Here is a 22,269-nt window from a genome sequence, read left to right as displayed (position 1 = left end):
GGCCAAAAAAGGGCTTACTTGAGCCACTATGTGAACTGTATATGAAATTAAAGCGCTGGTAGGAATTTTGTGTAGATCATTGCTAAACTGCATAGGAAAGGTATCTCTCCAACTCGCTCGCGTTCCGACGGCTGCTTTGCCCCGATTAACCAGCTTAAGTTACAGAATATGAACTTCAGAGCTCTAAGCCTGTCCACTAACCGAGCAGCTAAGGCCAGCGATCTTTATTTGTGTTCTTTATCGGCAGGCATCGTGACTCCTCAGAATCCAGGAGAAATTGGTTCCTATTATCAGTTACAGAAGGCACCATAAAACTGGCAGGGTCTCAAAATCAAAGACGGTATCAAACCGTTATCACCCGAACAATCGAATTGTTTCTTCTGGTCGGAACTAGCAAACCCTCAAACTTCCATTATTACTGCAAGCTCTGCAATTTATTCACAGAATAAATAGGTGTGTGATAGACCAGTGGTTCCCAACATTTTTTTTTTTTTTTTTTTTTTTTTTTACAGTGCACCTCTTTTACAATTGCTAGACGATCATTCCCCCCTTTCCAAAATTCGAAAAATACACGTACATTTATTTAAATTTAGATTATTTTTAATGTGTTTCATAAATTAAACAAGAAAAAGGGGCAGAAAATGGTGATAAATACTAAAACTTGAATAAATTAGGTTTTATATTCATAAACTAAAACTAAGTCTTTAACAGGTAAATTAAAGGCTGATCGTAGTCCTTCCTAAAACTATGGATGCCCTCTTCAGGTTGTAATCCTTGTAATAAAGAAATCGCATAATGCGGATTAACTAAGGTGATTCCTCAACCTTCACATTCTTAGATATAACTAACTGATTTAACAAATAAGCATCGTTTTATGGAATTTATGAATTTCTTTCAAATGCTCTTGTGCTTCAACAATTGTCATATCAGTTGCCTTTTCAAAAATCGCATATTCGACTCCAAACAAAGGTAAAGTTCATTTTCAACTAATCCTAATTCTCAAAACTTCTGTCAGAGGAATTCTTGGTCAAATCGGGGCTAGAGCTCAGGTAGATAATCCTCCCATGTTTTGCCTAAATCAAAGAATCAGTATCCAAACTCATAATTCTAATAATTAAGTACATATTCTATGCCAATTAAACTGAATTTTTCGTATAAATTTATTCCCCACGGAAATCTGTAAAATGCATTTTCTTGATTAGAATAATAGGATTATCGAAGATGAAGTATAAAAAAAATCATTTCATCTCGTAGATGTATCAGACTTAGTTCAATAATAGCGCATTTATTCATTTAAAATAAAAGTTTCACTTATTTGTAAGCTCTGATAATATGCATCTGTCAATTTAACAATTGATAGTCAGCTTCACCATGTACTATTACAAGTAATGAAAATGAAATATGCTAGAAACTTTATACTTTCTTCTGTCATTAAAAATTTGTTTTGTTACATGATCTCCAATATTTTAAACTATATACTACTTTAAATGCAAATGCGATATTTTCTGAATTCATACTTATATAATATTATACTGTTTTCAGTATTATATTTTTCATGGCGAATACAGCCTTTTATAATGAACTTGAAATACATACTTTCAAAAATAAAAATGAACTAATTGTAGTACTACCTATATGTTGCAACATTCACTTATAAAATCTTCTGGTATTTTTTCAGATCTCACTCCGCCAACTAAGAAAACTTCTATAATACCAACTAAGAAAATGACAACACCTACGACTACTACTACGCCTACTACGCCACAAACAACTGCAACCACTACCACTAAGCCCACGACAACTGCAACTACTTCGAAACCAAAAACTGCAACATCTCCAACACCTGCACCTACGCCCAAAGTAACGAAGCCAAACACTCCTCCGCCAACCGACTGTGATGAATATGATTTGGATTGCATCATAGATGAAACTGGAGATATCACTAAATGGTTTGAATGCCCTCAGAGGTACGGACATTTTCCTCATGGAAGCAGTATCCAACTTTTTATCCATTGCGACAACTGGATCCCTTTTGTCAAGAAGTGCGCAGAGGAAACTGCTTTCTCTCCTAAATATCTCGTGTGCATGTGGATCGGCAAGAGAATAACTCGAATGCCAACATATAGTATATAGTCTAAGTAAAATTAGTTTCTTATAGTTCACCTTCAAATAAAAATTTCTAAGCAATTTCTAGTGTAGTATTTATTTTTGAGGTTATTAAAATGCGCATAACATGCTTATTATAAGTATGACTAAAATAGTTCCATATGATACGTATGGGTAATAAAGTATGCACTATCCAGCGATATAAAGAGTGAGAAAAATATTGTTGCTATTTTCCTTTATTTTAAAGAAAAGTAACGGAAGCATATGGAAAAAAAAAAAATAAGGATGCGATGAAATAAAAGGTTAGCAGTGTAGATACATAAAAAAATTCAGCAGATTTTTAAATAGAGTTTGCTTCTTAAAATTCCAAATCAGGATATCTTCTGTGACAACTTTATAAAAATACAAACTAAATATTTTAAAATTGTGTTACCTTTTTTTTTTTTTTTTTTTTTTTTTTTTTTTTTTTTTGAAAGTCTATGTTTCAGAAAACACTTCAGAAACGTTTAATTTAAAGGAATAATTTTTGAGTTTTTTTATAAGGCGGAAAATAGATATTTTAGTGGGAACCTAAATTATTTTATAATCTTATGAATTCAGTACTTCGGCATAATCGTAGGAAGTGGAGCTCAGCCAATTATGTCTTCCGTGGGAAAAAAAAAATTCCAAACTCTTAGATATTAGAAATGCTAAACTGATAGTGAATGATGAGCGTTTCTCAACCTGAAATTCGCTTTCAACGTTGAGAAATTTACTGAAAATTTGCCTTCTGTATTAAGAATAGTTGAAACTTATTTTCAAGACATTCACTGAACCCATGTTAAAGTGTGACTTTCTCATTCACCTAACCATAGTTTTTGTCTCCTTCCCTTTTGGGAAATTACCTAGGCTTCAAAAACCTCTTAAATAAATGGAAATCAGCATATTATGCTCTTCAATAAATGAATTTTTAAATAAATGTAAATTAAGATACTCTTAAGTAAATGAATTTTTAAATGAAACAGATCCATTAAAATAATGTAAGATTAAGATATTTATTGAAGTTCAGACTTCAAACTTTCTTTGCCCTGCCTTCCATGATCAAATTTCGTGATGTGCTTCAAATGAGGTATCAAAATGTAGGTCATGTTGAGAGTCTCAACGTGCTAAAACGTGCAATAATTTTTCATAATCAGCAGAAAAAGCATTAATGGGTAACAAAAGAAACTGGAAGGTAAAAAAGAAAACATATAGGGATTAAATTCATTTTAAAGTAGATATTAGAATATTTATTACAGGCTTTTCAAGCAACAAATTTACAAGCAGAAAGATTATATGCGGAATAATGGGGAGTGTGTTAACTGATAAGAAATACTTTTAACACCTATCATAAGGATAAAGGAATAGTGCTGGGCTAATGGCGACAGAAACGACTGCACACGTTTTCAAGAAAATAGGGCTTGTCATCTAATCAGTCATAACGCTGATGATGAAAAATTCATATTTTAAAAATATTTCATTTGCATAATTAATAAAACAGAAGTTATTTGCAACAATATTCAATTTTAATAAGACTGCATCCTTCAAAATTGCTGTTTGAAAAAAAAAAAAAGCATTGTTTTATTTGTTCGTCTCCATATCTTCTCTCATTTTGATCTATCATCTTGGCATCGATCAGCAACGTCTGTTATCGCAGATGTCATACGACATGGTCTTATAGCTTCATAAAATTCGTTTGTATTTTGCATTGTTTTCATCAAGTAGGTTTTTGATTTTTCTTGAAGTATATATTTTTTCCATAATACTTTTCATTTTTTTTTTCTTTGCCGTATTCAAGAAGACTATAAAAAATTAGAATTGTTCCATGATGCTAAAGACGGTATTTCATAAGTAACTCTTCAGTATTTATTGAAATCTTCAGCAGAAGCATGAATTTTATTACTCAATGTTTGTTCAAATATTATTAAAAAGATTATGATTTTCACAAGCATCCCACACAGAATCAAAATTTTCTTTACTTTCATTTTCATTTTTTACTACAAGTTGTAAAATGCATTAAAATAATATAGTTAAATTTGCGTTCGTCGAAACGTAGGTCATGCAGCAGATAAATAAATAAATTAATTTAATGAAAAAGGAGAATGATGAATATAATGAATAGATGCTACTTATTTCTTCTGAAGCTGGAAGAGATATATGCAGACAAACAGGAAAAAAGATATATGCAGACACAGAGATAGCGCTTTGTCGTCCTGTGCACTTCTGAGGCTCCTGAATTCTTTCACCCAGTGTCTCAAAACCTTTTACAGCTATAAATTCCTCCGTCCGCTACAGCCAAACCAACATCCCCTAGACTTAACTGTACGTAGTGGGTGCTGGCCAAACTGGTTGCACCGACTTTGCTACCGATGTACCAGACAAAATGTAAACTGAAAGAAGAAATTTCAATTCTATTAATTTAGACAGTCTGAAAAGAAAATAAACATTATCGTTAGTTGCTAAAGGAACGAAAAGTAGAAACAGATAAGAGAATACAGTTTGAAGAGCAACGGGAAAAAAGAGAGGTCCAGAATTAATCGTCTACCAAACTGAAAAGATAAAATTATCTCGATCACTACATTCAAGATGTTTTTTGTTATAAACAATAATTACGAGTGAGAAAATATACTTTTTGTTTCCTTTTTTTCCTTTTTTTTTTCCTTTTTTAAAAGTCTATTTTGGAAAAAAAAAGACTTTTTTTCCAAAATAGACTTTTATTCAACTGATATGTATATATAAATTAAACTGTAACGTGTGTGTGCTTGTAATGAGTTATTATTTCTAAATAGTGTTGCGATAAAAAATTTTGAATTAAAAATAAGCAGCGGCAACTCCAAATATTGCGTAATTTTTCTTAATGATAGAAAATTTCAAAAGAGAAAAAAATCATCCATGCTATTAAATTATGTATGGATTTGTAGCCTTAAGAAGAAGAAATCGATTATAGCATTTTTCCTCTTTCGCAAACGAACGTTATTCAATATATTGAACTTCTATGCATACCGGTAGCAAATCAAAACCACAGTTTTTCGTTAATTTATATGCATTTTGTAAATTCTTTTTTTATATTCTTCAATATACTAAGAGAAGACACGTGTGCTTAAAAATGTTACAAAGTAGAATTCGCAGATCAGTTTCATGCATTAACTAAACTCAATTTACTGTTTCTCAGATTTACCTTATTGCCAAAAAACTTAGTTTACAGTAACTTCTCTAGTAATTTACCTACAAAATTTATTGCGCTTTCAAAGGCTCAAATTTAATGAAAAAACTAGGCCTAAGAAATGAGAAAACTATGCAATGGATTTGCATTCTGACAACATTGCCATATCACATGGAACATGGAATATTCGAGTGTTGAGTCACATGAAACATTCGACGCTTAAACGGTTGCTTCCAACAATAATCCCAGCTGTAACTGGATAAGAAAACTCATATTGATGGCATTATTTTATATACTGCTCAGTCAAACCTCGTACCTGCAAATTGCATTCGTATATGGCTCCTAGCTGATGCGATATCCCTCTGCCTACCACCATCAATTGTGAGCGAAATGTCCTCACTCAAATTAAACTCAATTTAAAATTCGAAATTTTGGAAAAACAGAAATGAGGGTTCAGCAGAACGAAATTAATGGAGAAAAAATGAAGTTGCATGTTGAACTTTGACATGAAAAAACGTGGTGATCGATGGCACAGAAGGAATTTACAAAAGCTGCAGCGAATTGAAAATTTTTGCACTAATATCAGTGTAATAAATTATATCATGTGTTATGCAAAAGATCTTCCCTAAAAAGATTAGAGGCGGCGTAGATCTTTAGACTGACGCTATAGTTTCATGGAAGAAAAGGAAGATGCAAGTTTCCTTTGAGTAACTTAAGCAGTTCAAGGCAACGTATGAAATGCAGTTTAAATGTGTGTGGTGGAGATAGAAGTTCCGATGTGCATCCACAGACGAATTTATTAAAAAGTTTCAGATAATTGTGCAGCAAAATAAAGACTACAGAATAATTACACAATACCGACAAGGCTGGATTGTATGCCTCGTTATGGTAAACATGATAGTCAGCTCAATGGTTATCACCGGATGTTGTACTTTTCCAAGGCCATAACTGTGATACTGATTCCCTCCTAAAGAATGTTTTTCAGTAGCAAATCGGTGATATTTTCAATTGAATCAATTTTCCTTTTACAAAGACCTTTTTCAGCATTTTAAAGCAATATTATGGCTTTTTATTCACAAGGGAATTCTTCGAATCTTCATCTCCCAATTTTTCTGAAAATTATATGTATCTATATGAATCTATTCGCCAAGAAATACATAATAGCAAAAGATTTAGCTACTAATATTCTATAGATGAAGAGTTAAAATATTGTAAAATATAATGAGATTTAGCGATACAGTGCTATTTGGCAATATCTAAAATTTAGTTTCGAGAATTTGGAAAGTCACCGTGCTGATCGAGTAGAAGAAAAAATAAGCGAAAATATATATTTGGCTTTTAGCAGACGCTAATTTAAAATGGAATGTTATACAGAGCTGATGAAAATTTAATCTTTAAAAATTAAGTCAGAATTCGAGAAATTCTGGGAATCATTTCGATGTGGAAAGATGTCAATACTACAATTATTTAGTATGATAAGTATACATATTTTAAATGATTATAAATATGCTGTTTGCGGATTGAATATATAGTCCAGTTTGGGTGCAGTAAATGATCATCAAAATGCAGTAAATGAGGATCTTACACTATTTGCAACTAGCGAAATCAGCCAAATTATAAATTATTATTATAAATTATCTGCAAAACTACCTACAGCCCAACAGTAAAACCACTAAACCTAGGTAGTTTGAAGTGAGCAAAATCGCGGTGAATAGATTCCCTGAGAGAAAATTTTCATGCTTTTTCCCATGCGTAATAGATATACAAATCATTTACCTTGAAAAGTCTTTTTAAGATAAATTTTTTTGCCACCTTTTGGAACTTTTCTCTCAATAATAAAAATGCTGCAAATTTTGTACCTGTCTAAATTTATATTGGATCCATTGCAAGCTACATTTTGTTTTCTGTTTTCACGTGCTATTACCCCTTTTTTTCTTATAATTCCACAGTATATGCTTTTGATTTCTTTCCCTGGGATTCAATATTTGACTTAACATCCATGAATTCACTTTCAGATTAATTATCTAATTCATTTTCAAAATTAATGAAGCGAGGATTTCATTTCTGTTACTTGGTATCCGTAATTACCCTTGGACTTTTAAATTTCAGAAATCATATTTATCAGTTAAATAACTGTTAATAGTTGTGACATAATAATAGTTGTGACATTGAATCACATCACCTTTGCGTTTATCCACCAAAAAAATTAAAGCTTAGCAATTCAAAGATTTCATAAATTTTCTCTGTCCCATGCTCTCTAACTGGAACTTTCGAGTACCTGGAAAAGTACGAGTACCCTTCGAATACCTGGAATACGCATACGTAACTTAGTCATGGGACACATTTTTAGAACATTAAACCCTTCAGCTATTAATTCCTCTTTGATCTCATATGTTGCACAGTCTTAATCAAATTAGCAGAAAACTGGCCTAACATCGTTAAAACTCTAACAATCGTTATTTGGTATGTTATTTTATCTCAGAAGCAGGGCCGACGCCAGAATATGTGCAGCAGACCGCACCGCGCGGCAAAATTCAGCGGCGGCAAAATTTTTAAAACTTAGAAAGGAACCAGAAGGCAGAATTTTAGATTTGCGGAGTTTGCACCGGACAGACAGACAAAGTAGACAGATGTCTTGTTTTGCACCCGCTAAGTCTTTCTGCACCGATGGGCGAAAAATCAAGCATAGGTGCGAAGGAAAGGTATATAGAAAGAGGTACAATTTCGTATTTGAGGAGAGTAAAAAGGAACTTCGTACATTTTGTACGAGTTCAAAAAGCCAGAAAGAAAAGATGGGACAAAATAAAATTTAAAATAAATGGCCAAAAAATAATAGAGGGGGAAAGGGCCTATAGAAAGAAAAGGAAAAGAAGTAGAAAATATCCTAAAATACGATTGTGTCCATGAGTGTAGTTAAAAGGAGTTCATTTGCAAAAATTAGTGTCTGTAAGAAGCAAACTTAGCTAAGTTTTAAAAAAAAATGAATTCCTACATGGTAATGTGTTCGCCCTTATCTTGAGACCTAACTAGAAAAGACATATATCATCACAGAGATGTACATAATATTTTGACTAAAGTTACATTAACTATTACCGTTCCCAAAAAATTCATGTATATTTCAGAAAAACAGTAATTGACAAAATCATAAATTCATACACAGTGTGAGAGCATTTCAGCAAAAATAAATTATACAGTTTATTTTTCTTAAATATTAGTTAAATATAAAATTAATTTATTAATTTAACCGTTGTAATTTATTATACTTATAGTACAAGTTTAACAAATTCCGTCACACTGTATTTATATTTGGTCATAATTCTAAGTTTGAGACCTGAAAAAAAAAGTCGGGGATCTTAGTTACAAAAATCACAATCTATACTCATCGATGGTCAAGAGATCCCCATTTTTCCCTCTCAAGAAATTCCTTAGCACGAAAAGGGGGGCTTCCTAAGGGTGTGAATTGCTGATAAGAACGGACTACTGATAAGGAATGTGGCGTCTCTACGGAATAGTTACAAAGAAAAAAACCACATGACTTGCTACTATTACTAACTATTGTATAATGCTAGAATCTTATGAAAATAATAAATAAAGAAATTTAATGACACTTTAGTGATAGACAATAAGATATTGTATAGAGAACAGAATGTTGCTTATCTGAATATTCCGTGTCAGGGTTTCTTTTGGATTTCTCGTGTTGATAGAGAACAGCGAACAAGATATTTGAAGTTTGGAAGAAGCGAAGTTTCCTTTTTCAATTTGATGAGACATTGCATAGGAAAGGTAAACTTTTTTAGAGAGTTGAAAACATTTACTGAAACACTTATTTAAAAATTTCGGAGCTATGTTTAGACACTGCCTCCAGCTTTCGTGATCGCAGCGCCAGTCACCTTTGCATTGCACCGGACGACAAATACCTTAGTTCCAGTGCTGCTCAGCAGTTAGAGGTTGGAAATATGTTAGTCTTTATTTTTTGTAATCGTTATCATCATGTTGCGTTAAAAGGTGAGTTTAATAACACTAATTCATATTTGCTCTCATATTTAGGCTCGTCATTGGAATATATTTAAGATAACAACATCTAGATATCTGAAGCCAATTTATAAATTTAGAGTACATATGAAGGATTTGGAAATTAAATTACAAGTGAATGTTTGAAGCCTCTGCATAAAGTTAGTGATTTTTATCATTCGCACAACATCTCAACACATTCCGAAACTTTGTTTACTTATCAGTGTCATGGCGGCTTCCAGTACTGAATTTGCGCTAACTTTCAAAATATTGAAAACATGTTCAACTACAAAAGCGCGGACATCTGTCCTAACCCTTCCTCATGCTGTTGTAAATACTCCAGTTTTTATGCCTGTTGGTACTCAAGGGACATTAAAAGGTTTGCTTCCAGAACAACTCGAAGAATTAAATTGCAATCTCATGTTATCTAACACCTATCATCTTGGCATGAGGCCGGTATGTATGTGCTCTGCTTTTACAAGACTTGCAGTTTAATCTGTCTCATTTAAATAAGAAGTAAAATTTTGTCTGTTGTTCTGATAAATGATTAAAGTTAGCGTTTTTAAATTCTTTTTTTTTTTTTTTTTTTTTTTTTTCGTAATATAAATTCTCTTAACACCTGTATTGCCGTTATAGTTAGGGTAAAATCCTAGTATACGGTGCGGCCTTGGCGCGATTTTTAAAATTGTCGCCAACACCAAAATGATGCGTTTACGTTTGTCGCCAAATTTTTAAAGTAAAGCGTCACTACAAGTTTGAGTTGGCAAAAAAAGTAAACAAAATGATAATCATAAGATAATAAATCCTAAGCATACGGTGAGACACAAGAAAAAAAGCAAGCATTTAGAAATTGAAAATAATTTTTAACAGACTTTATAACAAATAAAAATGTAACTTTCAACATGCATCGCAACAAATACAAAACATTTACAGGCACAGCTTTAGTATAGCCCACCTGGAAATTTAAACAAAAAAAAAAATCACCAAGAGCGGCGATAAATGATATGATCTGGTAACCCATACTATTCGCCAAATGCAATGTAAACAAGAGGATGGAATTACGGTTACAGCTAATTTAGTAGTCAGTTACATTTATTCAATTTCAATACAAATTACCGACACATCCGTTTACTCAAAGTTTAATGCACGTGCCCTGTATTCTTACTTTTCCGGTATAGATTTCTCTTAAAATTTGTCTCACGCTGCGTTGCACGAGGAAATACAACATTTTAAATTAGAATTCTACTAAAATTAATATCTAAATACACAATTCGTAACACTGTTATTGGCGATTGTTTAACGCTCAGATACCGTGAATACTATTTTGTATATGTATTTTTGGCTACTTGAGGTGATATTTTTGCGTTTAGTTATTGCTTGCTCTAAAACTGCTGTTAGTGATGTTGTAATTAAATATCAGGAGATTATAAAGGAAAATTTAAGGTGGGAGTTTTCAAACAAGCGTAAAATTTTGGGAACAGATATTTTATGTATGAATTAACAATAGAGTATGAACTTTTTAGAGGATTTTTGATGGATTGTCGATTATTGAAGGATAACGTTTTCTGTGAAAAATGTAAGATACCATGCTGATTAGTTAGTCAGAAAAAGTCATCGAATGGTAGTATTTGCAAGAAATGTACGGCTGAGAAATCAATTAGGCTAGGATCTTGATTCGCCTGTAATAAGCTCAATTTTTCTAGAAACTTTTTTTTTTTTTTTTCCCAACACGAATCAATGGAGTTGCTTATGCGCGAATTTCTGCAATTCTCCGATTTCTTTTAAGTGAAAGAAGATTTCTTAGTATATGAGCAATGCAGAGTTTATTCAATTTCTGATTTTTAAGTAAAAAGAGATCGCTATATACGAGGGCCATCCAGGAAGTAGATTACGTTTCCGTCTGTGTCCGCTAGGGGCGGGGCTAGCGCGGCCATCTTGGGGTCAGAGCGTTGCGCAGCTCAGTCTGCATCTAGCCGTGCTAGTGAGAGGTTCGTGCTGTGCTCCGTTCAGATACTGTGACGGTTTGAAATGTCTGCATTAATTGAAAATCCCGCGAGCTGCGAGGTGCGCTCAGTAATAAGGTTTCTGACTGCAAAAAACTGTAAACCGATAGAAATCTATCGGCAGCTTCGTGCAGTGTATGGGGACAACATTATCACTGAAGGTGGAGTGCGTCAGTGGGTCATAAGATTTCAAAATGGCTGAACCAATGTTCACGACGAAGATCGAAGTGGGAGACCCATCATAGTGACCGCCGAACTTCTCGAAAAAGTCGATGCTAAAGTCCGTGAAAATCGAAATTTCACAATAACGGAACTTTCTTTGAGTTTTCCACAAATTTCGCGAAGTTTGTTGCACGAAATCATCAGCGAAAAGCTTGGTTACCACAAGTTTTGTGCAAGATGGAAGGCAAGAAGAGGTAACGAAGTGGTTGAAGGCGCAGGCGGCCGAATTTTTTCGAACGAAGGAATTTCCAAGCTCGTACATCGCTACGATAAATGCCTTAATTTGTATGGTGACTATGTAGAAAAGTAGTATTTGAGTGTGGCTTTCATCTGTATATAATAAAATTTGTTTCCTATACTTTGTTTATTTTTTTATTCCAAAACGTAATCTACTTTCTGGATAGCCCTCGTACATGGGCTAAGCCAATGCAGTGCGCAATGCGGAGGTTGTCCACGTGCCTAGTTTGTGCAATTCTAGGATTTTTTTAAGTGAAAATAGATCGATGTGCACATGGGAAGAGCCAATGTAGTGCGCAGTGCCGAGGTTGTGCGCGATGCCTAGTTTGTGCAATTCTAGGATGTTTTTTTAAGTGGAAATAGATCGATGTGTACATGGGCAGAGCCAATGTAGTGCGCGGTGTCTAGTTTGTGCAGTTCTAGGATGTTTTTTAAGTGAAAATAGATCGATGTGTACATGGGCAGAGCCAATGTAGTGCGCAATGCCGAGGTTGTGCGCGGTGCCTAGTTTGTGCAATTCTAGGATGTTTTTTTAAGTGAAAATAGATCGATGTGTACATGGGCAAAGCCAATGTAGTGCGCTATGCCGAGGTTGTGCACGGTGCCTAGTTTGTGCAATTCTAGGATGTTTCTTTAAGTGAAAATTGATCGATGTGTACATGGGGAAAGCCAATGTAGTGCGCAATGCCGAGGTTGTGCGCGGCGCCTAGTTTGTGCTGTTATAGGATGTTTTTTTAAGTGAAAATAATCAATGTGTACATGGGCAGAGCCAATGTAGTGCGCAATGCCGAGGTTGTGCAATTCTCTGATATTTTTAAGGTGGAAATAGATGGATGTGTACATGGACACCGAGCTTTGATGTATTTCGGGCGAATACGGATCGTTGTTTACAAAGGAAAACGAGATAATATGTGATGACGAGCTGTAATGTAACGTATTTTATATGCAATGTTTAACATATCATTTGTGTATTTTAAATTTGTATTGTTGTTTTAATTGTGAATTATATTTAAGACATCATTTTTCATTTAAATTGTATTTTAATGTTTTGGTTTTGATATGTTTATAATGCTTTCCGACTTACGATATATATCGATAGCCCGACGATCTACTCAACAGTAGCAGAACTGTAAAATTTGACCCTATAAGTAACTTTTACCTCATTATTATAATACATAGTGTTTGCAATCCTAATCGCACTTGATAATACGAGTTCTTTGATAATACAGTGTCTCACAAAAGTGATGGGACACTTGTGCTTTACAAAAGGAAGCTGTAATAAAATAAATTAAAAAAACATGTAAAATTTTTTGTGGGTGTGTTTCATACTTAAATTTAGTAACAATTATTACATCACATACATTTTCTCAAAATATTAACTTAATAAAAATACAATTGTTTAGAACGGAGCAAAAAATGGCTCACATAAGTGATGGGAAACCATTAGATACTACTACGTACTATGCAACAAAAATCGTCTGAAGTAAGCAATAAAAATATTTTTTGGGGTTTTTATTTTTACTCAAAGCAATTGGCAATAATTTATCGCAATCGTCTGCAGTATTTCTCTCCAGTTTGTTTTGGAATTTTTGTGTTTTTTATCTCTGTGCAGCCATGAATGCTAAACGAAAAGAAACTTTGCCTGAAATTCGAAAATTAGTTATTAAGTTGCATATTGAACGTGGAAAATCTATTAGAGAAACTACTGAAACAGTTAACTTCAGTCATTCAACAGTGTTCAATATCATTAAACGGTATAAAAAGAATCATATGATTCAGGATAAAGAAGACCTGGCCGACCATCAAAGCTATCCAATGGAATAAAGCGAATTGTCGTTCGAAATATTAAAAAAAATCCAAGAATGAGTGCTCCCAAAGTTGCTGCTGATTTACAAGCATTATATGGAGTAATTGTTAATCCTGAGACTATTGGAAGAGTAATTCGATTTGCTGGATATCACGGTAGAGCAGCCAGGAAAAAATTCTTCGTGAGTGAAAAGAATAGAAACCTCAGACTGGCTTTCGCAAAATACAACATAAATAAGAATTCTGATTACTGGAATGAAGTTATATTTGCTGATGAAAGTAAATTTAATATATTTGATTCTGACGGTAAAATCTTGGTGTGGAGAAAATACAGGAAAGACAATTAATTAAAATCGGTGCTTCAAGAAGAATGGGGTAAAATCACTCCAGAAATCGCAAAAAAATTAGTCGAATCCATCCCAAGAAGATTAAATCATGTTTTAAAAGTAAAAGGAAATCCAACAAAATATTAAATCCTTTTATAAAGTAAAATTTTTGGATAAATATTTGATGGAAAAGTAAGTGTCCCATCACTTATGTGAGCCATTTTTTGCTCCGTTCTAAACAATTGTATTTTTATTAAATTGATATTTTAATATTTTGAGAAAATGTATGTTATGTAGTAATTGTTACTAAATTTAAGTATGAAACATACCCACAAAAAATTTTTACATGTTTTTTTAATTTATTTTACTACAGTTTCCTTTTGTAAAGCACAAGTGTCCCATCACTTTTGTGAGACACTGCATGTGTGTGTGTATGTGAAGCATTGCTTAGTGTTCCTAATTTGTAGTATTTATTTTCTTATAATATTTTCTTTCATTGCGAGAAATTAAATTTTTTATTTATTTATGTGTAAAATTCTAGTATGCCTGCCTACAGAGAATATAATGTGATTTAGAAATTTAAGAACCTGTTTTCATTAATGTGAAGTTTAAAATTTTTAGAAAATAATTAAAATTGTCTACTTACTGGTATATAAGGGATTATGTTATTACATAGCAAAACGTTAATTTGTAAATATGATAAAATTGATATGTTCCAGAGTATTAATTAAAAAAAAACTTTTTTTTATTTGTATAAATGCTAAAGCTTAAAAATCTTTGAAAATATGGAAGCTGTATGAAATACAAGTATGAGAGACTGCGACGTTCTTTATCGTTGTAATAACTGGTAGAATTCGCTTACTGTATCATGATAATTTTAAATATAAACAATTTATTATACTTATTTTCAGTTACGCCTAAGCTCAGAAATGTAAATTTAAAGAATTTGATGTTGATTTACAATAACAAACAATTCATTATTTTTTTTAAAGAGAAAATACAAATTACGCGTAGCATGGAGAATACATTGTGATGTCACACCAAATTATTTATTAAAGGTGAAATAGCTAAAGGTGTCCGGTATTGTTTTTAAAATTACATCCTTTTAACCTTAATCATTTTTATTAATCATTTCTTAATATTTATTTCTCTTAAAAAACCATGTATAACAGTCATAAACTTATTTCTATTATCCACGATTTCTGGTGAAATCAAGATGGCTACCGTTTTTTTAAACACGGAGTTTCGTCGAAAATCTGGATGGCAACCATTTCTCAAAACAACGTATTTCATGTGCTTTGGCGCCAAACCAAATTCACCAAACTTTGAAGGTGGGCTATACTAAAGCTGTTCCCATTTACATATCAAATATAATAAATTAAATACCATGGCTCAGTGTCACATATGTTTTAGGGTCTATATCATAACTCAAATGCCATGGGCCTCAAACTCGGGTGGCGGATGTATTGCTTTTATTGCAAATATAAAGTCTTTCATTTTTTCAGATGACGATTTATTATTTTTCAGGCGCCACCACATATATTCCACGTCGCTTACCTTTTTCGTCCCCTTCATCCCACGCTTAACAGCACTCCACGTTCCTTCTAAATCCTAGTATATGGTGCGCCCATGGTGCGATTTTTAAAATTCGGCAGCAATCCGGCATCTACTGCCTATTGAATTACAGCAAGCTTTCCTTCCAGTTCTAACTTCCAAAAAAATTTCGTGTTTAAATATTCGCAATTCATAGCACTGCACATCATAATCGAAAGGTAACATTATCCAACTCTAGAACAAAATACGTTAGCAAATAGAACTGTAGAACAAAATACGTTAGCAACTCGAACTGAAGAATAAAAGACGTTATCAAACTAAAATCATATTCAGTATCTGACCAAAAACCGATTAATTAAAAAATATGGTACTTTTCTGTTTCGCCGGCGCAAATCTCGCCAAGCAGACTTTATTGGCGACAACAACATACAGTATACACATAAAAAATATTAAAAAAATATTAGTTCTAAGAATTCTTTTAAAAAAGAAGGCATAAACATTTTAATATCGCTTAAAATTTTATAAAAAGCCAATAGATAAAGACAATAAATTTGTAAAAAGACATTAATTTAAGAATTTACTATGCTTTCATGGTTCAACATCCTGATTAGCCGGTTCATATCACGTGACCCCAAGCGATCTCATCTCACGTAAACTACTCTACAAAAATCTAATGCTCTCAGTAATTATCTACATTCATTTCAAGTTAAATCTTAATTTGGAACACAAGTTTAAATGCAAGAAATATTTCAATTCGTACGAATAGCTTACTCAGAAATTATGTAAAACTGCAGTGCTTTGCTTCGCTAATGCATTCTCATTAGAATGGATGAATTTAACCCTTGACTTTACCTTTTCTTTATTTTCGGCTTCGGATAAGCGCTGTGATTGCGTCCCAATTGACTTAATTACCGAAAATGGCCTTAGACATAAACTGAACTATCTGATAAAAATTCTATGTATTCTATATGCCAGTATTGTAAGAAACAACCAGTCTGATAAGAAAAAGCTGCGACTTGTTTTGAAAATGATGCTTAAAATGTTACCAGCATGAATATTCCGTTTGGCATCAGTTGTGCCATTATTGGCGACTTTATCGCTTGCGCCGGCAAAACGGAAAAGTACCAAAAATATTAACCAATCAGAAACTCGGCGGAACCACTACTATTAGTTTAAAAAATACAAAATATAAAAGATAAATAAATGGTACTTTTCCGTTTTGCCGGCGCAAGCGATAAAGTCGCCAATAATGGTACAACCGATGCCAAATGGAATATTCTTGCTGGTAACCTTTTACGCTTCATTTTCAAAACAAGTCGCAGCTTTTTCTTATCAGATTGATTGTTTCTTTCAATAGTGGCATATAATTACATAGAATTTTTATCAGATAGTTCAGTTTTATGTCTAAGGCCATTTTCGGTAATTAAGTCAATCAGGATGCAATCACAGCGCTTACCCGAAGCCGAAAATATAGAAAATGTAAGTCAAGGGTTAAATTCATCAATTCTAATGAGAATGCATTAGCGAAGTAAAGCACTGCAGCTTTACATAATTTCTGAGTAAGCTATTCGTACGCATTGAAATATTTCTTGCATTTAAACTTGTGTTCCAAATTAAGATTTAACTTGAAATTAATGTAGATAATTACTGCGAGCATTAGATTTTTGTAGAGTAGTTTACGTGAGATGAGATCGCTTGGGGTCACGTGATATGAACCGGCGAATCAAGATGTTGAACCATGAAAGCATAGTAAATTCTTAAATTAATGTCTTTTTACAAATTTACTGTCTTTATTTATTGGCTTTTTATAAAATTTTAAGCGATATTAAAATGTTTATGCCTTCAAAAAAAAAAAAAGAATTCTTAGAACTAACATTTTTTTTAAATATTTTTTATGTGTATACTGTGTGTTGTCGCCAATAAAGTCTGCTTGGCGAGATTTGCGCCGGCCAAACGGAAAAGTACCAAATAAATTTTACCTGAACATGCGTTATCCTTTCTCATTCAGTTCAGCCGAAGACAGATTAACGGAACTTCAAACAATGGTTTGAAATAATTCTTCTCTTCCATCTGCACCAATCAAAACTTCTCATTTTAAAATATTGAATGAGCATGCGCAAAAATGCTCCCAAATGCACTCTCCTCCAGAGCAGCCAAAATTGGCTTGGTTACCACAATTGGCGCGCTTATTAGTCTCTTAAACCCAAATTTCGCCAACTCTCATGTGCACCGTATACTAGGATTAAGCCCAGATGATTAAAGTTAGCGTTTTTAAATTTTTTTTTTTTTTTTTTTTTTTTTTGTAATATAAATTCTCTTAACACCTGTATTGCCATTATAGTTAGAGTCAGCTGTGGTTTATGATATTCATGGCTCAGCGAAAATATGAACTAATTATGATTTGCGATTTTCCAACTTTTATTTTGTCGTACCGTAACATTCCGTAAATAGAATAGAGCTTTACTTTTATTTTTTCAATTGCAATTAACTCCCGATAACGATTTGCGAAAATATTAACTAATTATGATTTCCGATTTTCCAACTTTTATTTTGTCTTACCATAACGTTCCGTAAATCTATGTAAACAGAAAATATCCCTTTCCGTCCTTCAGGAAAATTCCCTGTGAGAGTTGCAGGGTTGAAACGCTTGTCAGGGTTACCATAATCTGGCACACATGCACTCTCTTTCAATACGTCAACAAATCACCAAGAACCGGTTATCCGAAAACTGCCATGAAAATTTTAACATTCTCTAAATTTCTGTTGGGTTTTCATCCGTAGAGAACCCGTTGGCACCGTTGCATTTTTACTCGCGGCGGCAATGCCTTACTCGCCAAGCTCGCCGTAAACATGATATTTCATAAACGTGATTTTTAGTGCATGTAAATTCAAATTAGCAGACAAAACAATATATTAAACGGCAGCATATGGTAGTAAAAATTCACAGATAATAAGCATGTAGATGTAAAACTAACCGGTTAAACGTGATATATGAAAATTAATTTGTATTAAATTCAAGTTAGCACAGAAAAGAATATATTAAGCATAAGACAATATATAAGGATTTATAGCAGAAATAAAAATTCATTTAAAAAATATGCACATATGGAAGCTGGCAATAAGGATCGCTAGGCTGATCGATAAATTCTACAAGTTATTTTATTTGCTTTATTAACATCACATTTGATGGTAGTCTAGGGCAATGCTTCTCAATGTTTTTTTAATTTTAGTATACCCCTTTCACCATTGCCAGACGATCATCTCCCTTTCTTATCCAAAATCGAAAAATATATATACAGTGTATAGAAAAAATGTTGCTAAATGCCCAAATTTGGACTAAAGTGTTTTTTTTTTATTATTATTATTATTATTATTATTATTAATATAAGTCCAAAGGGGCTTTGTCCCTGAAGGACTGTTTTCGTTTTGCGATTTTGGCGTTGAACCACTATAGACGGCGAATCACTTTTCAAACTGTTGCCACCAAGTGTTAGAGTGCTGCATTATATTTGAAAAAAATTAAATAATGAAAAATCTGCTTAAATGTATGTATATTTCTCGCATTGTGATAAAACAATGGTACATAGAGCCATCGAATTTGGAATGACATGATCCTCCTACAAATATGGGCATGTAGAAGACCAAATTTTTAATTTACATTTTACAAATAAGTAATAATTAGCAGTAAGAACTAATTTCTTATTATCTAACTAATAAGGAATAATATACAGAATAAAGTGAAAGAAAAATGTAAATACTGTCTGCCTACCTCCTAGGAATACCTCCTTCAGAATATTTAAAGCAGTCTGTTTCAAAAAAAAAAAAATTAAGTTCTTCATTAAGTTTGCTAAGTGCCATCTGTATGCACTTAAAGATGAATTGGCAGTATGAGTTTTTTTTTTTTTTTCCTTGAAGTAAAATACTCATTAGAACATTGCTTTGCCTTTCCTGGAGCCATCATTTGCCGAAAGCAGAATAGCAATGATGAAGCTGTTACCTGACTTGTCCCTGCTTAAAATATCTAAGACCTATTACAACATTGATTATCTTCAGTTAGATATATTAGTTAACATAGTTCTTGTGGTAGACAGACAGTGCTCCACAGAACATTTTATTAAACCTCTACCAAATAGTTATATCATGATACCAGATCTGTGAATCAATTCTGATTAATCCATGTGTAGCATTATATCTGAATTGGGTAAAAGTATATTTACGGGTACCCCTTGGCGAAAATTGGCAATTTTTGGTACATGGATACTGCATTTGTATAATTCTTTGACTCGTTATATTGGCTTTGTGTAGTTATTTTAGCACCAAATGTCGCCGCTATGAAAAGGCAAAATAACAAGTCAAAGAATTGCACAAACGCGCTATCCATGTACACATCGACCTATTTTCACTTAGAAAACATCAGAGAATTGCACAAACTTGGCATTGTGCACTCCCTTGACTTTGTCCATGTACACATCGATATATTTTCACCTAAAAAGTCAAAGGAGGACCCAATTCTACAGTAGAGGCAAACAAAAAATACATAATCACGTAAAAGTATATTTATGGGTACCCCTTGGTGGAAATTGGCAATAAATGAAACAAACCCCTTGGTGAAAATTGGCAATGAATGAAACAACAACTTTATGATAATACAAGGGGTACCCTTCAGACTACTCTAACCCTGAAGGGTACGAAAACAATCACTGAAAAACTAAAAGCAGCTGTTTATTAAATTATGGTTAATTTTGTGATTTTATTATTGGCTGTTAGTTGTGGAAGTTATTTGATTGATAAGATGTAAGCATTTTTAATTTGTAATTATAATATTCAGAGCAGAATTTTCATGGAATCATTTAATAGCACCAGTTTTTATATTACCATATTGTTTTTTGAAAAATTGTTTGTATCATAAATCCAAGATTAAAAGTTGTCATTTTCTGAGAGGGTTTTTCCTCTTTCTTGCTCATAAAGTGTTGAAGTTTCTGTACTTAAATCATTTGTTTGCAAAAAGTAACTATCCCAAATTTATGGCTTTTACACCAACTATAGTATTATTTGCTATGTGTATGGAATATATTATATTGCTATGAATATAAAATATTTTAATTTCAAGAGTAGTAATTTTGTATTAAAGGATTTGTTATTTATTATCAGGATGCACAAAAAGATATTTAAAAAAAGACCTACAATAAATATGAGATTTTGAAGGTCAAGGAAACTAATTATTTTTCTAACTCATAATACTGTCATGAGTTAACATAAAATATAGTTATATAGTTAACTGATAGATAGTGTTTATTTATAAAAAGATTTTTGGTACAACTCTAATATACGCCCTAATTTCACCAAATGTGGCGATATGTGTTCTGCGCTGGTTTTTGGCGCAATTGCGTGTTCTATGGCAACCCTGTTGACATTGAAAAATCTTTCGCTGGAGCTCGTTGGTTCGCCTCTGTATCTGAGAAGATGGGAGGGAAAGATAAAATGGTAGTTGTTGAATTGAAGTTCGGCAAAAGGAAATATGATTGTGGCTATCCTGTTGAGGGGTAGTGGGTATTGGGAAGTGTGGAAAGAGGGTCTGGGAGATTATTTTTAATGGCAGTGCATGATAGAAGTAGGGATTTGTAATTTTATTTATTTGTGAACCACAGTATAAATTTTCTGGATAGTGTGTCTGGCTGTCATGTAAATATGATAGTGATTACGTGGCGGTATGAAATTTATATTTCTGCTATTCGAAAACACATTAATTCATGGTAAGTGCATTTTATTTTATCCTTGTTCTTATTTTGTAGAATGTTATGTTCATTGGTTCTTTAGTATGAATTTCTGTTGTTATTGTTGTTTTTTTTAAATTGTTTGAAAGTGCATTTTATTTTATCCTTGTTCTTATTTTGTAGAATGTTATGTTCATTGGTTCTTTAGTATGAATTTCTGTCGTTATTGTTGTTTTTTTAAATTGTTTGAAATTTATTTTAGTTTATTTTGTTGTTTAGTGTCTAAACTGTACAATTCGTAGATGTTTTTTAAAGTTGAAACAGAATGCTGTGTACATGGTATTATTTGAAATTTATTGTTGTTATGTTATTTTATTAAAACGAGGAGTGCGTAGATCATAGATTCCTTCCTTGCCTAAATTGTGCAATTCGTAGGATACCATGTACAGGATGCTGTGTACATGGTATTCTTTGAAATTTATTGTTGTTATGTTAATTTATTAAAGCGAGGTGTGCGTAGTTTGTAGATTCGTTCGTTGCCTACATTGTGCAATTCGTAGATGTTTTTTTAAGTTAAAACATGTCGCTGTGTACATGGATTCTTGTCAAATATTTTTGGTTAGAAACTTTACGTTTTTGCTATCTAAATTTTTTGTTTTTGTTTCGGATTTTTAGCTAAATTGTGTGTTCAAAACGTAGTTTTTGCATGTGCGAAAACCGGGTTTTTGGAGACATTTTAGGCTAAAAGTTCAAAATGTAGACAAAAAATTTAGATAGTAATATGGCAGCGTGAAGTTTCTCGCCAAAAATATTTGGCGAGAAATTTGGCGACTTGAGGGCGCATATCAGAGTAGTTCCAGATTTTTTAAAGCATGTATAAACAGATGTGCATAATGTTTATTGTCCTTTGATAATAAAAAATTTGACTCTACTTTTCCTTATACAGTCAAAAGTCGTTAATTCGGACACCCATAATCCGGAATGATCTATAATCCGGACCTCAAAGCTAAAAACTTTCTGCGCATGCGCTGCGTTGGCAGATGCGCACAGGCGTTTTACGCGTGCGCGTAAGATCTTTACTGCGCATATGCATGTGCGCAAGTGCAGAA

At 32.8% G+C, this 22,269-nt stretch overlaps 2 protein-coding genes across 3 annotated transcripts in view; both read left to right on the top strand.

The window, feature by feature from the left end:
- The window catches only part of LOC118196503 (uncharacterized), a 36,648-nt gene extending 34,461 nt beyond the window's left edge, over positions 1–2,187 (top strand). For both annotated transcript variants that reach the window (XM_035367968.2, XM_035367967.2), the window contains exon 8: positions 1,679–2,187. In XM_035367968.2, coding sequence (XP_035223859.1) covers positions 1,679–2,133 — 455 coding nt within the window. In that variant the 3' untranslated portion in view covers positions 2,134–2,187. The remainder of the gene's footprint in view (positions 1–1,678) is intronic.
- A 7,318-nt stretch (positions 2,188–9,505) lies between these two features.
- The window catches only part of Tgt (tRNA-guanine transglycosylase), a 31,969-nt gene continuing 19,205 nt past the window's right edge, over positions 9,506–22,269 (top strand). Inside the window, exon 1 of the mRNA XM_035367969.2 lies at positions 9,506–9,754. Coding sequence (XP_035223860.1) covers positions 9,527–9,754 — 228 coding nt within the window. The 5' untranslated portion in view covers positions 9,506–9,526. The remainder of the gene's footprint in view (positions 9,755–22,269) is intronic.

This window comes from Stegodyphus dumicola, chromosome 2 (genome assembly GCF_044657685.1).
Source record: "Stegodyphus dumicola isolate Sdum_Otavi_A_Nest chromosome 2, ASM4465768v1".
In the NCBI taxonomy this organism is placed as follows: Eukaryota; Metazoa; Arthropoda; class Arachnida; order Araneae; family Eresidae; genus Stegodyphus; species Stegodyphus dumicola.
The sequence above is the reverse complement of the archived record's forward strand: the minus strand, read 5'-3'. Positions and strand labels throughout refer to the sequence as shown.